Source organism: Gymnogyps californianus, chromosome 3 (genome assembly GCF_018139145.2).
Source record: "Gymnogyps californianus isolate 813 chromosome 3, ASM1813914v2, whole genome shotgun sequence".
In the NCBI taxonomy this organism is placed as follows: Eukaryota; Metazoa; Chordata; class Aves; order Accipitriformes; family Cathartidae; genus Gymnogyps; species Gymnogyps californianus.
The window spans coordinates 53,346,070-53,363,834 of NC_059473.1; the positions used below are offsets into that span (position 1 = coordinate 53,346,070).

Sequence of the window (17,765 nt, forward strand, 5' to 3'; positions counted from 1 at the left end):
TCATTTATTTTTTCCCATATTTTCTTTTTGATGCAGATGTTGCTGTACAGCTTCCAGACAAAAAGTCTATTATTATGTATTTAACCTCTTTGTTTGAGGTCCTTCCTAAGCAAGTCACTATGGAAGACATTCGGGAGGTGGAGACCCTTCCAAGGAGGTACAAGCAGGAATGTGAGGATGGAGAGTTCAACATGCAGCAGGTGTGTGTGTCATAAGTCTTTTGACCTGGCTTTTCTTGAGTTGTAATTTTAGCTGGTCTTCAGGCTTGTCAGTTGTCTCTGGAACATGCCTTCTGTCTTGGGCAACACAATTGGGAAAATATGAAAAATCATAGATCTTCTTTGATAGAACGACTGAATTCAATCTTCCTTTTTCTTCTTTTCTGATTCATGTACAAAATCTTGTGTGTTGAGGTATAAAGTTCCATCTGTGTTATGCTTCTTTCTTCTGCTTCTCTTTCTCATTTGTCTGGGCAAGCTGGAGAGGGTGACCCAAAATATTTAACTGAGTTTGCTACAGGACTTGTGGGTGGTAGTGGTAGTGATGGGTTTTTGACTGGGTGTGAGATCCACTGTTAAATGAGCAAGGTTGAAGTTGTCTTTTCTGTGCAGGTTCTTTATTTTCAAATGATTAGTGGTGACTGTGGCCCTTCTCATTAAAATGTACCCAACAATTACTTTTAACATTTTGTGAAAGATTAAAAGGGATCTTAGTCCTATTTTTAGTATCATTTGGGAAGGCATCTTCTAAGACATCACTTTTCTCTTGGCTGCCTAGGCTGTAGCACTTGAAGAGGAGCAGGGCAGTTCTAGAGCAGAGACCCCCAGCACGGTGACAGAGGTGGATATGGACTTGGATAGCTACCAAGTTGCTCTGGAAGAAGTTCTTACATGGTTGCTGTCAGCTGAGGATGCATTTCGGGAACAGGAGGAAATATCTGGTGATGTTGAGGAAGTCAAAGAGCAATTTTCCACCCATGAAGTAAGCTTCTCTTGAGAATTCATTTGTTGTTGGGTTTTTTTTGTGTATGTGAGAGCTGCAGAACTTCCATTTCTTAGTCCTTATCCAAAACCTGCCATTCTGTTTCTTTTGTCTCACTTTTTCTAAATTAAAAGCACCTCTAACTGAATGTGATGGTGGTTGTTTTTGTTGTTGGTTGGTTTTTATTTTTTTGTTGACAAATAATAGCTTCTTGAAGGTGAAACAGATCTTTTTAGGAGAACTTAGTCGAACATGCTTTGAAACTTTAATGTAATTTTTTTTTATCAGCTTTTGGTGGCTGACTCACTGGTGTCTATAATACAAAGACAGTCTGATCCAGGCTGATTTGTGCTTCTCTGCTGCCAACTACTAAAAAGCCTGGTCAGCCTTATGTCACTTGCTGTTACACGAGGGGAATGCTGAAATTGATAATCATGTCAATTTAATTCAGTGGTCTCCCTGTCATGATTAGCATAGTTTATTTCAGAAACATGAAATGTGTTGCTGCCAAATTATTCTTGTTGCCAAATTGTTTTCGTTCTGTTCCAAGTCTGAACAAATGTTCTAATGTTGCTAAAAGTTTCAAGTGTCATGTTAGATGTTTTAGTTTTCTCCTGTGTCAGCTTACTGTATACAATTGAATTTAAAATCTGAATGCTGATCCATATGAAGGATTTTTTTTCTTTGTGCTACAGTTTTAAAGCCATGAACCAAAGGAAGAGGTGTTCTGGATTTATAGTATATATGTGAATTTTTAATGTTATTGACTCATAGGGTTCTATTTGCTCTCCTATGATACATTTCAGATCTTGTTTTATGTTCTGTTGGCCATAGGTAAGTTTGTTTTATTTTCTTGGTGCATTTGTTCAAAGGCTGTCGTCTTACAAACAGCTTTTTCTGAGGTGGTCAGCTTTTTTCCTCAATTAGCTCTATTTTACTGGCTCCAGAATTTTTGTAGCTCATGGAGAATCTTCTGTCACAGAGAGGAACAGGTCTGCCATGCTTGTGTGTGTTTGATGGTGCCAGCTCGTTCTGCAGCACTTTTTCAAACATGACAATTTATTAGGATGTTTACAAATTCATAAACTCCTGTAGGATCTCACAGATCACAGTGACGTGGCTGGTTGTACCGTTTCCAGGGTTTTATGATGGAACTGACTGCGCACCAGAGCAGTGTGGGTAGCGTTCTGCAGGCTGGAAACCAACTGGTGGCCCAGGGAAATCTGTCACCCGAAGAGGAGTTTGAGATCCAGGAGCAAATGCTGCTGCTGAACTCCCGCTGGGAGGAGCTCAGGGTGGAGAGCATGGACAGGCAGTCCCGGTGAGTCATGCCGCACAACCTCTCCTAGAGCTGCAGAACCGACCTCTGGTGCTTACTGCATCTTGGGGGAGTTGGTTTGCATCCATTTCTAAGATTCCCCCCCCCCCCCCCCGCCCCCCAGAATTAACTCTTTAGTTTGTGACATGAAATCCACCTTCTTCATACTTTCCAAGGTGAAACAAAAGAAATGAATATAACTGGGTTTTTTTGGATTCTTATACAAAAGTATTTTGTGACTGTTATGTAAATGTGCCAGACTAAATATATGATATCTACATGCAGTAGTTACATAAATGTGTTTTTAATATTGTTTCAGTAGTTTAGGTTCCTCAGTAAAGCATACAGTAGATGTGGATAGCTATGTGTGTTTACACAACTAAAAAGCACTTAGAAGAATGTTTTCCCGCCTGTGGATTATCAAGCTAAGAGCTACACATCAAGGGAGAAACTGCATTTTGTTGCAGCTCTCAACAGAGGCTCTATTAGCAGCAAATCCCTGTCGCAAGAAACAATCTCTGATATAAATTACATAATTCACTAACTTTTTTTTTTGTTGAGCAAGGAACAAGGATACTTAACTGTGTTCCTTAACTTAATGGTGAAAATTTTATTTGATGATAGCTAACTGGTATATGAATGGCCTTGCTTCTTTCCTATAGGAACTAGAACTTAGTCTCTTTCCTTGGGAGAACTGTTTCTGAAATAACTCTGCCTGTGCTTCCCTCTGCAGCCTACATGACATGCTGATGGAGCTCCAGAAGCAGCAGTTGCAGCAGCTGTCCGACTGGCTGACGGTCACGGAAGAACGAATTCAGAAGATGGAATCTCAGCTCTTGGCAGAAGATTTGGAGTCCCTTCAAAAACAGCTGGAAGAACATAAAGTAAACCTTTTTGTCTGTTATGTAATATGTATGGGAGAAGTATTTGAAAGATGGGTACGTTGGTGGGTTCCTTAGCTGAGAAACTTGATTGTGTCAGAAGTCATATATCTATATGCTGAGGGGCTGCATTTGATGTTTGGAAAAGGATGATGATGGTGTAGAAAGGAATTGGAAGTCTCTGGAAGTGCTTTCTTAACTGAACAGTTGAGCACTGATGACTATAGCAGAAACTGTTATCTTTGCTTCATGCAGGAAGCAAAACCTGTAGGGGAAATTGTGTTACCCTCACTTCGTGCAGGAAATGAGGCCTTTCCAGGTAAATCGTTGGTGTCAGGTACAGTATGAAATGTACTGCGGACAAACTTGCCTTTAATGACTGGCAGGCATTGCTAAAGCATGCTTGAGACTTGCAGATTAAAATAATGCGGGAGTTAAAACTATCAGGAAGGCCCTCCCAAGTCACTGGTTCCAGTCCTTGCTTTTACAGGGATCGCATCCTAAGCTGGTGCGTAGACACTGCTCTCTGATGTGCACAGCATTTTGGAAGCGATTTGTCTCTCAATTAAGTTTCTGGAAGGGAGTCCAGCCTTTATAGCCTGCAGTGTTTTTTTTGAAGGAGAAAGATCGCCTTTTTATACTTGTCATGGTTGCAGCTTTGGTTTTCATACTCAGTGCTGAGGTTTGACCTTCTCCCCAGCATGGGACATACCTCACAGGGCAAGAACTGGGGAGTATTTTTAGTCTGTGTAATTTCCTGTCCCACACTTGCATTCTTTCCTCTGTCTTCAAAGTCTGGGGGGTTTGAGGAGTGTTGTTCACGGAGTAGCTTAGGATATTCTGGGATGAAAAGTGATATTTACAGTACTGTAAAGGCATATTGATCTTGCAGAGAGATATTTTGGAGGTAGGCTTTAACCATGGAATCTGTTCTTCTAGGAGTTGTATGAATATTTAAATCTACAGATTATTTCAACCTAATTGGAACTGTATGCTCTCTGCAGTTTTTGACTATTGTCTTTGAACATCATTATCAATTATAGCACTGTTGATACTTATGAGAATTATATTGTCAGCTATTAAAAGATGAATGTTGTTAGTGATTTTTCCTTGTTTGGCATACCCTATGATGCTTGCTTATTAACAATAATAGCTTTTTATAGAAACACTTAAGCTCTCTTACCTATAACAGTAGACATACAGAAAGTCAATGCAGTTGTCATATGATTCTCCTAGTCAAGTATGGTGCATACAGCTTAAAGCACTCCTTCATGTTTTCCAATATTTTAACAGAATGGGTTTGAGTTCACTTCTAGCAGTTTTTTGCTTACATTTATTTAAACTGTGCAGTGATTCCCAGTGGTACAATCTGTGCTTCACTGTTGAATCTCAAGTACTTTGCCACAGCAGCTGTGTTAGCCACTGTGGCCAAAATAGCAGATTAGCAAATGTCTTCAAAGTTGGTAACCTCTGATTTGTTCTTGTAGAGCCTGCAGAGTGACCTAGAGACAGAACAGGTGAAGGTAAACTCCCTAACGCACATGGTTGTCATTGTCGATGAAAGCAGTGGGGAGAGCGCAACAGCTATTCTGGAGGAACAATTGCAGGTAAAATTGTTAGAGCCCTCTTTTTTAACTGTAGTAGCAGGCACTTAAAAACTTTGCATATAATTGTTAATATTTTTGTGTTTAAAGACAATTTATCCCAGAAAGTAAGTTAAAGTAATATTTTTTTTAGAAGTAATGCTAATGTAAGGAATTATTAAATTTGCTCAGGGTAAAACCTCCAAAAGTGCTTTGGTGACTTTCAAGCTCAATTCCTGATGAGTCAAGCTGTTTGCATTCCCAGTGACTTAGGCACTTTTATAGTGTATCCTTTCAGCAGTTTCATTAAAATGGGAAGATGCACAGTACAACTCTTATTTCACAGAAGTAATTTTCATTAGGGAGTTAAAATCTGATGGGAAAAATATTTAAAGACATGAGCACAATTTATCTAGGGAATGTAGTGTGAAGTATTTTCCCATTTTTGTCAGAAGTTAGACTGTAACCTGAAGTATAGGGAGTGTGAAACATAATTTATTGAAACAGAATTCATGCTACTTTGTTCGCTCCTTTTTAAGTCAGTCAGATAGCTCACGGACTTCAGCAAGAGCAAAGATAAGGCCATAGGTGAATGCTCTTCAAAGTTTTAACCTCCAGCTTTGTGCAATACAACAATGGCGATTACTGGCAAGGAAGTAGCTATAACATAGAAAGAGGTTACTGTGAAGTAGAAATTATGCTTTTAAATGTCTGATTTTTGAGTTTCCCTGTGAGGCTCGTGAATGTTCATGACTGTTTCCTGCTTCTGTAGAGGCTTGGCGAGCGGTGGACAGCAGTTTGTCGTTGGACTGAGGAACGACGGGTCAAGCTGCAAGAAATTCAGCTTTTATGGCAGGAGCTGCTGGAAGAGCAGGTTCGTAGTTCTTCAGTTACCCAGAGTGACTGGTTGATTTGTGGAGCGGGAAAAACAACCAGACAAAAAAACCCCAAACCCCTTAGTAGGGTTTAACAGCTCTCAGAAAAAAGCCTTGAAAAAACCAGATTTTGTGTTATTGTTTGGGTTCCCAGTGTTTCTTGAGGAGTGGAGTAGGTGTGCAGTGCAAGAGAAGTATTTTGTGAAGTTTAAGTAAGAAAGTTTATAACTCCTTATAAAATAATTTCAAAGGTAGCTTGCAAAATGGCCAAGAGGTGGGAATATTCATGATAGCAAAATGACAACGAATCACTAAGTATTTGGTGGCTTGGTAATTACAGAAATTTTCCTAATTAAGGTATATGTGCTTCCAACATGGATACATGTACACAATTGTGCAATCAGCTAATCAATAGATACTGTTTTCAGAATCAGTAACATAAAACATTTGGTCAATGTAGCGAAGCATGCAGGTCATCTCATTTTGCTGAGCTTAGGCAAAGAGTTGAATTGTGAAGAAGATGGCATTGTGAGGTGTTTTTTCTTGCTTTGATATCACGTATTTTATGTATGTATTAAATACACTGCTCAAGTGCAAATTAACTGATGACATAAAATATGGTAACACAACTACATGTGTTAGGTTTGCATGCCTAGTGCTAGTGCTTGTTTTGTGTCTCAGCTTAAAATATTTGATGGCTTTTCCTTTGAAGGTTTTACTTGAATTGTTTTGTTTTCTTAAATGATGCTATTTATCACTGTAAGCTATTGTTTAAACTCTGCAGTACACACAGATTGTTTAGACATTTGAAAGAAGTAGAACAGTGCTGATATAGCTGTTGCTATCAGTTACAGCCTGTTTTCTTTGACAGGGATGTTTTGTCTGCATTTTTTGGGGTTGCATTTGTGTTTCTCCCTGACCCCTCCCATATCTATTTGCAGTATATTGATAAGCTGAATTTGCAGCTCATGTGACCTTGTTGTTAATATGGACCCAAGGTTCAGATTCTGGTTTATCCAATGCCAAGTGTCTTTTTATATATATTTCTTTAAAATACTGCGTTGGCATATGCATACGTACATACAGAAAATTGTGTGATAACATTTTCTGGCAGCCCTTGGGCAAGATAAGTCTCTGAGTTGAGAAATAAGGATTCCTCAAAAATCTTCGCTCTGTATGTCAAGGTACGGACTTCAAGTGCTCTCAGTTTTGATGACCCTATATGGACATGTTTCTGTCCTCTTCCACCCTTATTTGTCTGGGGAAAAGTGACCACTCCTTGACTATTACAATACTGTCATCTTCTGTTGGAGTTGCTTTGCGTTCAGCTTTTTTTGTTTTGTATGTAATTATGTTGCTCTGTAAAAGTGGAAAAAAAAATTGATGTTTATTTAATGTAGAATGTCAGATAGCAAGTAATGAGGAAATAGAAGTTTATTTGACGTGGCTTAGATGAGCCTATGTTTGCATTCATTGTTCAACTCTGAACAATGCGTTTATTACTAACTGGTTTGAATTAGTTGTCTGTCCTCAAGAACTATCAAGTGACCTACAAAAATTACAATTTGAAACTAATTAAAAACTCTAATACAGACACTTTGTTAACTCAAAAGTAACTAAAACATTTAGGTGCTATCATTTTCCATTTCGCCCAACCAGATGAAGAGATGAGCAACAGTGATGCATCAGCCTTTTGTGGCTGCCTAGAAAATTTTTGGAAACCACATTGCCAAGTCAACACAATTCTTACCACTCAGGAAACAAATTCCTCAATCAGTGCCAGATATTTCTTAGCACTGTGATGATTATGTTTCAGTTTTCTAGGGAGAGTTATCTTTGACTGCTGATTTAGCAGAAATTAATTGAATACATTGAAGGGTTTTTAAGCTCCTCTTATGCATAAAATATGTTGGCTGGGATGCCAGTGTGATTTTTCCAGAGAGTATGTGGTGTTATAATTTTGTTTCTCACAGCCTTATGGCATTTCCACCACCATCATGTTTGCTGTCTGTACATTTTGCATATTGGTTTACATTGGCAATGTAAACTGCCTTAACCCTTTGGCCCAAAAGTTGCTGTAGTCAGTTCTGGGACAATGCCAAAAATATATAGCTAGACTGAGGAGCCTAGTGGCTGTTGTAAAGTGTGTTGTTCAAAGAACAAAAAGGTTTGCCTTGCTGTATCATTTTATTTTTTTTAAACACAGAGGAGTAGCAGTGTGCCAGTGGCCACGCAACTGAGCTTGATAGAGAGCTGGGTATTTTAGTCTATGGAGATGGCTGTGCAGCAGCAGCAATGTGTTGCAACGTAATACAAAATGTGTGAAATCCTTCCTGATACTTGATGCCAATTATTGCTGGAGTTTCCATAGGAATGCTGTGTGACTGAAGAGAAGTGAGACCCAGGACAGGTTTCCTAGAAAAAAGTGGAAAAAGTTAAAGACCCCTGAGTTGGTGCTATCCAGACCAGACCACTCCAGCTTTCAGTAGTTGATGAGATAGTATTCGCTGAAGTTATTTTGCAATTGGAAATAGGTACAGTAAACAGGGAGGTGACTAATTAATATGTAAGTCTTTGACTGACTGCCTGGACTAAAAGAGCTCTGAATTATCAGTGGTGTAGCTTCTGTGAGAAAATGTTTGTAATGGCTGGTTTTGAATCACAGACGAAGAAAGGTGAAGAACGAAAGAAAGTGTACATACCATTTTGATATATTTAATTCTAATATAAAGTCCTATGTTAGCTTTATGGTGGGTATCTTGTCACTATAAATAACTTTGGGGGGGGTGTGCTCTGAAATATTGAGAAATGGCTTTGTTGAAATTGCTGGAAAGTATTACTTAGTTCTCTGATCTGATATTTTTTTGTCCCCTTTTATGTACTATTTTTGTTAATGCCAACTGAAATTCCTGTATATGAAGACTGCAGGACTGTGCTTTGAATGCAAAGATCTTAAGGATTGTCAATAGCTGTTTGACAAATTTGGTATTTTCTTGTGCTATTTTTCTTATGATCTGCAGTGCTTATTGAAAGCTTGGTTAACTGAGAAAGAAGAGGCTTTGAGTAAGGTCCAGACAAGCAACTTTAAAGATCAAACAGACCTGAGTGTGAATGTTCGAAAACTAGCAGTGAGTATTGCTATCTTGCTCTATCCTGTCAAATCTCATAGACTAAATGAATGGCAAATTACCAGTTTGACCCCAGTAGGAGCTGTGAATGCATGATACTTTGGAAGCCAGGCCAATAGTCTCTCCTTGCCAGATTCTTTCACTTGAATTTAAAAAACGTGTACAGCTTATTCCATGGCCATTCCAGGTTGGTGTGCCAAACTTTGGAACAGCTATCCTGGGTTTTTGACAGGGTTTGGAGTTTATTGCAGGCCACCAGTCAGCTGTGTTTTCCAAAATGTGGGCTTGTGGTTTGTGGTTTTGGTTTTGTTTTTTGGGTTTTTTAATACACTGGTGCAGCTTGTACCTGAACTAATAATTTGTAACTGTTACGAGATACTGCTGATTGCTCTAGGAGCTGTTTCAGGGATGTACTCTTTTTAAGAATGTCTGTTAGTGCTTTGTTACACAAGAGAACTGTTTTGAAACCTATGATGCATCTGGCTCAGGTAGTACATTGCCCCCCCCCCCCCCCCCCCCCCCCCCCCCCAGAATTAAAAGCTAAGGGGTGGCAGAATACTTGATGTCGTCTTTTAATGTTTTCTTTTAACTTCAGATTTTGAAAGAGGACATGGGTATGAAACGGCAAACACTAGACCAACTGAATGAGCTAGGTCAGGATGTGGCCCAAATCCTTGGGAATGGCAGAGCATCCAGTAAAATCGATCAAGATCAAGAAGAACTAACTCAGAGGTGGGACAGTTTGGTTCAGAAGCTAGAGGATTACTCAAACCAGGTACTTAACAAGGCTTTATTACTTTTTAGCTGTTTAGATGTCTGTATACATGCAAACCTCATTGATACTGTCAGCAAAACTGCCCAGGTGAGTTCTTGGCATCAGGCTAGAGAGGTAGGCGAGAGCTCAGTCACGTGGGGCTGACTTTATCTGCTGACAAAGCTGTCTGTGTGTTTTGGTCTTCAAAACCCCAAGTTGTTAACCTGACCAGTACTATTACTCCTTTCTCACACAGATTAAGCTTCATTTTTCTGATGAGTAAAGCAGGCTTGCTATGTATTATCAATCAATGCAAATGCCTTTAAACATTATAAGAGTGCTGGGACTGGATTAAATCTGATACTAAAAGAAAACAAAGACAAAACACAAAACCCAGAATAGATAAATAAATGGGAGTCATACAAGCATGCATGCTCTGTGAGTATGATTTCTCATCTGTTGAAAATAGAGTAGTTGTTTCTTTGATATGTAACGATGATAGCCAAGCTGGATTGTTAAATGTTTATTTTAGTATTTTGAGTGCTTGGTAATGTTTTTATTTAGACAGAACTCCCATTGGCTTCTGTGAGAATTTTGTTTGACAGTTTTATGACTCATACGTCCCTTTTTTGTGATATTAAAATGTTGTTATGGTGAAGGCTGTGGCACTGATTCACTATCCGTTTAGTGTATAGTGAATGAGTTGTGCAGTCTGAGTAGGGGTCCATTTCAGCCATGTGGCTTTAATTTGTTCTTGCGTTTGAGTCAAAGCACTGGAGAATGCCAAATCCTGTCTTCATCCTTTCACTCCCCCTAAATATCAAGCACATACTTAGAACTTACAGGTTGATTCCCATGGGACTGACTTTATAACCCGTTAAAGAGTGTGGAAGGTTTCTATTGACTTGAGTGAGTTTTTACGTCAAATCCACTGTGTATCAGCTCTTTCTGAGATCTAGGCTTGGTTTCATGGGGTATGAGTATAAAATATAGAATTGTGTGTTGTTAAACCCAGAGGACCTTGGTTCTTTCTGTGAACCAAGCAATTAGGAAAGAAAATAGATATAATGCTTATTTTGTTGATTTTGGACTGGCATGAGGTTCTAGTTGAACTGAGAATTTTGGTGCTTGCTTCCCATCTGTAAAATGAGAATAATGAAGTTTTTCTCTGGAATGCATCTATGATAAAGGTGCTTCATGACAGCTAGGTGTGGTCATTTGTAGGAGTGAATGAATGGGCTTTTATGATTGATGAATAAAAGGAACTAAGCAAAAGCAATTTAGTGTTAAAACTGGCATTTAACCCTTTTGCTAAATTATTCTGTATAGGTAACTCAAGCTGTAGGAAGTGTAGGGATGTCACAGGTTTCACAGAAGACTGCTGCAGAAACAACGCCATTGAAGGAACAGGTAGCGGTTAAACAATCCAGACAGGAGTTGCCCCCACCGCCACCCCCAAAGAAAAGGCAAATCCCAGGGGACAGTGAAGCAAAGAAAAAGTAAGTATGTCACTGCCATTTTCCCTTGCTCACTAGATACTACGTAGACTCATGTCTCTTGGTCTTGGCTTTTGATCCTTCTTTTATGCAAGCGAGGAATACTTAAGTTGAGGTTGTGAGGTTGGGTTCGGGGAAAGGGAAGGGAATGTTACGTACAGCCTTGCTTTCAGAGCAACAGAAAGCCTGCAACTTCCGTTAATTTCAAAGGGAAACAGGAGTGTTTTGTTTTTCAAAAAAGCATGTCTTCAGTCCTTTGTACCTCAGCTCCTTTGAAAGACAGAATTAATTATATTTACTTTCTTTTGGAAAAACATCTTCTCATCTTTGGTTAAAAAGTGTTGTGAAAGTGCCAAGTATTTTGATTTATTTATTATTTATTTCTAATCTCCATAAAATACATGGGAGAAAATGGAGAAACTGCACAAAAAAAGGCTCAGAAACCTATTCCATCTCCCTGGTATTTAGTAATAAGAACAATATTACAGTGATGTCTCCTTTCACAGTATATCTGGAGTGGCTGACTGATTTGCATGTGTAGAATCATAGAATGGTTTGGGTTGGAAGGGACCTTAAAGATGCTCAAAGCCCCATCCAACCTGGCCTTGAAGACTTCCAGGGAGAGGGCATCCACAACTTCTCTGGGCAACCTGTTCCAGTGCCTCACCACCCTCACAGTAAAGAATTTCTTCCTAATACCTAGTCTAAATCTACCCTGTTTCAGTTTAAAACCATTACCTCTCATCCTGTCACTACACTTCCTGATAAAGAGTCACTCCCCATCTTTCCTATAGGCCCCCTTTAAATACTAGAAAGCTGCCATGAGGTCTCCCCAGAGCCTTCTCTTCTCCAGGCTAAACAATATTTAACGACATGTGTTGCATTGCCTTTATTAAGTAGCATACCTAAAACTAAAGGAATTGTTTCAAGATAAATTAAGAAAGTAAATGCTGTATACTCATCATTTTGCTTTTTGTGCTTGCCTGAGAAAATGAGCATTTCTTTGAGGTGTCACTAGTTTGAACCTTTGGCAGGTCATTTAGGGAGAGGATAGAGGGCTGCGTCAAGAGCAGGGAGTCGCTGTGCTAGGTGATGTGTGTTTGCACAGTGAAGAAGAGTTGTTCTCTTCGTTTTTCTGGAGGAGGAATGGAGGCTTGAAAGGGTGAGGAACCTGCCCAAACCCTCTTGAGGACCCTGGTCAGACCCTCCGAGCCCTGGTGGGGGGTGGTATGTGCATGTGGGTGTCCCAAGGCAGTAAAGCAGTCAGCAACCCATCTGTCCCTTCTCTCTGTGTGTCTCACGAGTCGTAGAAACTATTTTAGACTTTGAAAGCAAAAGTGATTTGATCTGTTTGCTTTTTTCCCCTAGACTTCAAACTGTATTAAGGACAGGATCACTTAAAATAGGTTAAACTTTCTGATGCTTTTGCCTGATCCCAGTTACTTATGTTGAAACCAACAAATGACCAGTAACTAGAATTTTGCAGGTTTTCCCATGAAAACTTTGAGTGACTAACAGTGACTTCTGCATTTGTTGGTAGACTGTTACTCCACATTAGGATTTACACTGTGTTAAGTAGTATGATTGTAATACGGCCTGACTTGTGGTCTGTACAGTATATCTGTCCTTCTCTCAAGTTCTGTACAGTATTGGTTAATTTGGGAGTTGGGTTTTTGTTTGTTTATTTTTGTTTTTTTGGTGGTGGTGTGTTGTAGCTTAGAGGTTTTAGGCATATGAAAGTTATGTTAGTATAGACATGTACACTGTAGCCAAAAATATTAATCTGTAAACTAATCTTTAGTCAGCTAAGCGTTCAAAAAGGTTTGTCCACTGTCACTGTCATGAGTGCTTAAGCTGCTAGTTTTTTCTTCAGACTAGTTTTGCAGACTTTTATGAAATCTAGAACTGTAATTCTTATTTGTCTTGTTCTTGAGGTTGTTTATTACTTTCAAAATACTCCGCGTTGAGAGATATCTTTTGTGATACATTAAAAGAAACAGTAATAGTTTGCATGAAGATACGTATTAAAAAAAAAAATTGCACCATGCATTCTCAGTTTGCTCCCAAAGGCTAATACCATGGACATAATTTTTACTATGGAAGGTTTTTGAAAGTCTGTCTCTGTCCTACCACTTGTGAGTAGTAATATGAGAAACATGAATCTTGTGTGTAGCCTTGCTGTTTTGGGATTGAGTAATGTGCTGAACTTTAAGACTTCTGATTTTTAAGACAGTGACTGAATAGGGAAAAATGACAAAAAAAATTGTCTAACCTTTTAAACCAGGTTTGATGCTGAAAGTGCTGAGCTCTTGAACTGGATTTCAAAGTCAAAATCTGCCATTCAGGCCACAGACATCAGAGAGTACAAGAAGATGAGAGAGACTTCAAACATGAAAGAAAAGTTGAAGGTAAAACGGGGAGACAGAGTGTTCCAGTGAATAGTATATTTTGTCTCTAAGCTGGCTGCCAGCTGGAGGTGTGGGCTGATCCACATGCTTCATGGGGATTAAGTCCTTCAGTTAAATAGTTTCAGAACTGGACATACATGGAAATCTCTGACCAGCTGGACACAAATTTTTGCTAGTGTTGAGTTGCACAATCCACAGGAAATTTTAAAACCATATATTACTGATGTGTCCTTTGGAGTTCTGATAAATGTCTGTCTTCAGGATTAGTATCTTTTCTACTAAGCAGCATATTTTGGCTTCGTGTTTCACAGTTGGAGATGGACTTGATTGACACCACTTTTATAATTTTCGCAGAGATGGGCCAGTGGGCTGCTCAGAGTCCCCGTGAATCATGCTGTGACACTCTGTACACACTGTACCACCCAGGGTCCAAAGTGGTCCATTGTTATAATGGTTGGACACGTTGTTTGCTCTATTAATTTTGGAGAAAACCTGATAGTTACAACTCATGTATGGTATTACTGACCTGCAAGACAGAATACATAATTTTATAGGATCCTGTGGGAGCCACGAAATAGCCATTTTATCTTCTGTTCTTTCTCTTTCAGGAATGTATTCTTGTCTTTTTTGGTCCTTGAGCATGCTTTGTTAATGAAGGCTTACTGGAGCTTTAGCAGGACCTGAACCTGCTTTTGAAATCAAAGACAATATTTAAAGATATCTGTAAGGAGACTCCTTCTCAGTGCTGTAGTACAAAATGGTGCCAGTAGGAATGTTTGGAATGGCAGTACTGTTGGAAATAAAAACCAAAACAACCCTCCCAATAGCTTATTTATAGATCTTTATGAATGTTTGTAGCCCTTTATAAAACAGGCTCCAAGACGAACACCAGGTTCCCATGAACAGCACTGTTTTTAAATGATTGGGCTCTAAGTCGGTAGGACAGTGTTTGTTCTTCACAACTGTGCAAATAAATGCATGCTTCTTCTGAATTTACTGTAGCAAGTCTAAACCAGAGTACTGACCTTGGACATTAGTTTTGAAAAGATTTTAATTTGGAGATACTTTGTTGTAATCACAGAGGATACTGAAGTTGTGGCCTTGTGGCCAAGGAACTCATCTTTCCTCTGTGGATGTATTCTACCTGTTGGCTCACACAGGAACATTCACCAATATGTATGACTTGAGGGAGGAACTTGTTCCTCTAAAAGTCTTGGTCACATAGGATTTCCCTCACCATTTCTTTATGAAGGAGAGTGAAGCACTAGAGCTTATGAGCGGATTACTAATGTGCTATAGTTCTTGCTGTTTGGACTTCTAGGGAACAGGTTGTTCCCTTCTACTGGAAATCTCAGTAGAGACTGTAGGGGCTAAGGGACTATTTAAAAAAGGTCTTTTCTCCACTGGTTCACATTAAGTAACTACAATTTTTGATCACAAGTGACTTGTTTTAGCTGGTGTCCCAATATCAGATTTCACATAGCAGGATTATCAACCCTTTTAAGAATATTTTATTCGTGGTGGTGTTGTGCTAGTCTCTTGTTTGCCTGGTACTTGTGAGAGCTAACTCCTTTTGCATTTGTTTTCTGAACAAGCAGAACTAACATGCATCTTAGAAGGTGCTGTATCCAAGAAAACTGGAATGTGTTTTGGGTAGTAGTGGGAAAATGCATGTTACTGGCGGCAGGGGGGAAGTCAAGAAAAGTTACTCTCTCTGAAACTGTATTCTTTTGGGGTTCGCTTTGTAGGTGATTGAAAAAGAAAGGCTTGAAAAAAGCCAAAAATTAGATGAACTGAAACGAAGTGGACATATTCTTTTAGATCAAATGGGAAAGGGTAAGCAACTTGAAGGTTTTTCTGTTTTGTGATTGTCAGATGAGTTGCTGGGAAATAATACTGAAATATACTATCTCCAGTTAAGCATCGCAATATATTCCTTCCCTCTCCCTCAGTTTTCTTTCCTTCAGAGACATTGGTCATTGTTACTGTTACTAATTATTGATACGTGTTTTGTTTTTATTAAAGCTTATAGTAAAGCAATATTAATATTCTTTGTTTAATGTGTGTGTGTTCATTTGCAACCTTTTAAGGGTTATTTTTATTGAAATAGAAATAATTTCTTAAAATGGCAGTAACATGCTTTTGGGGGAAGGAGTTGGTTTAATTTTAAATTGTGTGGAGATTTTAAGTATAAAATTTTAATATATAACTGCCTTGAAGTGGAAATTTTGAAACCAAATTTAAGCTTGATAAATGTGTGTATATCTCTTTATTCGTAGTTTTCTCTATTTTTGTAAAAACTGTCAGTATGTTTTGATGATACAGTCACAATTTATGGCTCAAAGGCAAGAGAAGCCTACATGCTTGAGAAAATGATTGATTGTCAATTAAAACACTTATCCCTGGAAACTTGTAATTAACGTCAGTGAAAGTTGAATAAGCCTTGCCAAAATCTTGTTTCATAATATGACAAAACTCCATCAGTGAAATGTGACTTTCTCCATAAAAGAGCTGTTCATATCATCCTGAGACAGTCTTTTAGATCTGCTATGCACTTGGCTTCTGGTGAAGTTGCTATGACTGGTAGCATTCAGACAGGTGAAAGGATGGTATCACTGTCCTGCATAATGACCAGCATCCCTTTTGGAAAATGCTGATTTCCACTGGATTTCCCACCTGTCACATTTTTTCCAGCCAGCCCCTTTGCCTGGATGCCCCAATCTGCTAAGCATCTCCAGTCCTCCCCTTCTTGCCTACTACAGCTGAAGCTTTTTACAGTGGGTGCCATTGCCCTGAAGCTGATGGCTGGAAGCCACTGATTTGACCTGGAGTTTGGGTTATAAAGATTTGTAGCTGTTTCTTGTCTTCAAAGCTGGACAGAAATCCTCCCTCCCTCTCTCCCTCCCTCTCTTCTATAAACCACTCCAGCTGTGATGGGTCATGGCTATGAAACCAGTATCTGTTGATCATAATGAGAAATGCATAGTTCAAAAACTGCTTTGTATCAGCAAAAAATAAGATACAGAAATTGCTTCCTAATTGTTTGCCATCTTAAAGGTTGGGATCTATAGAAAATAACCAGTCTACAGCCCCTGGCTTTGTTAGGGTCTGCTGGTATGTTTTGTCCAGTTCAATGACAACCCTTCTCTCCAAAACCAGGCCCAGCTACACCTGTGTGGAATAATGCACAGCACTGGCATGCATGTGTATACATCCATTTCTATCTTGGGGCATGTACAGGCCGTGCTGTAATGGCAGTGACCGATCATTGTGTGCACGCTCTTCTTATGTGGCTGGTTGCAGCTGCTGTGCTTCTGTATTGTAGATGTGCCAAGTGTGTGGCCAGTGTGTGTGAAGCACAGGGAGGATCTATGGAGCAGAGCCTTCGAGTGCCCTTGTAGAAGCTGGGTGGCTGCCTTGACAGGAGCACTGGGCTCCACTTATGCTAAAGCGGTGCAGCAAAAACCCCCTCCATGTGACTCTCCTCCTTATACTCTGATCTAAATGACAGAACTGTTAAGTTTAAATGACCCAGATATGCCTTATATAAAGAAGGTGGTACCTTGAAAGAGAACCTGCATCAGAAACTTGCAATGGCAAGAAAGTACAGTTGAATGCACATTGCACTGAAGTTTCTTCACACATAGCAAAACTGTCAGTTACTTCTGGCACTTGAGGAAATAAAAGAACAAGGAATGGGTAGGAGATCTGTTACTTCTGCTGTGCATCCTCAAGTAATACCTTGATTTGTCAAAAAGATGGTGTAGCATGTGCTTCATGTAGTCCCTCTGAGTGGGAAATAACCTTGTGTTTTGTCATGTTGCTTTTGTAACTACTCATACTACCCAGTTATTAATCATGTCTGCATACAATGTGACGACGTTAGCCATTGCTCCATCTCTCTCCCAGGCCAACAGGATTTCTATCTACCTTTTCAATTAATTTATTGCTGCCTTCCAACTTGCTGCTTCCCTTTTTCTTTGTGGAGTCTAGAATCATTAAAAAAATAAATTCACCAGAAGCTTGCTTAAATAAAGCTTATTTTACTCAAATCTACATATCAACATTTAGACACAAATCATGATGAAGAGAGTCATGATGGTCAAGAGTCAGCTCATTGTTATAAATTCAAAGTTAAAGGGAAAGAATGGAAGTGGAATATCTCACTCTTCATTTTACTATTAATGTGGAAATAAAAAGATGAAACACTGTTAGTAATAAGTACAGTTTTATCAATAGTGGACTTGGAATCAAAGCATTTTGCACATTAATGCAAATGTGTACCTGTATCTGAAGAGAGGAAAGGTTAAATGCCTGTTAATCAAAATGTGTTGCAGTTAA

At 39.1% G+C, this 17,765-nt stretch overlaps 1 protein-coding gene across 2 annotated transcripts in view; it reads left to right on the forward strand.

Annotated features, from left to right (window-relative positions):
• UTRN (utrophin) overlaps window positions 1-17,765 on the forward strand; it is a 394,556-nt gene that overhangs the window by 85,637 nt on the left and 291,154 nt on the right. For both annotated transcript variants that reach the window (XM_050894491.1, XM_050894492.1), the window contains exons 8-18: window positions 37-200; window positions 778-981; window positions 2,121-2,302; window positions 3,033-3,183; window positions 4,668-4,787; window positions 5,536-5,637; window positions 8,659-8,766; window positions 9,362-9,541; window positions 10,850-11,019; window positions 13,301-13,424; window positions 15,173-15,260. In XM_050894491.1, the coding sequence (XP_050750448.1) occupies window positions 37-200; window positions 778-981; window positions 2,121-2,302; window positions 3,033-3,183; window positions 4,668-4,787; window positions 5,536-5,637; window positions 8,659-8,766; window positions 9,362-9,541; window positions 10,850-11,019; window positions 13,301-13,424; window positions 15,173-15,260 (1,593 nt within the window). The remainder of the gene's footprint in view (window positions 1-36; window positions 201-777; window positions 982-2,120; window positions 2,303-3,032; window positions 3,184-4,667; window positions 4,788-5,535; window positions 5,638-8,658; window positions 8,767-9,361; window positions 9,542-10,849; window positions 11,020-13,300; window positions 13,425-15,172; window positions 15,261-17,765) is intronic.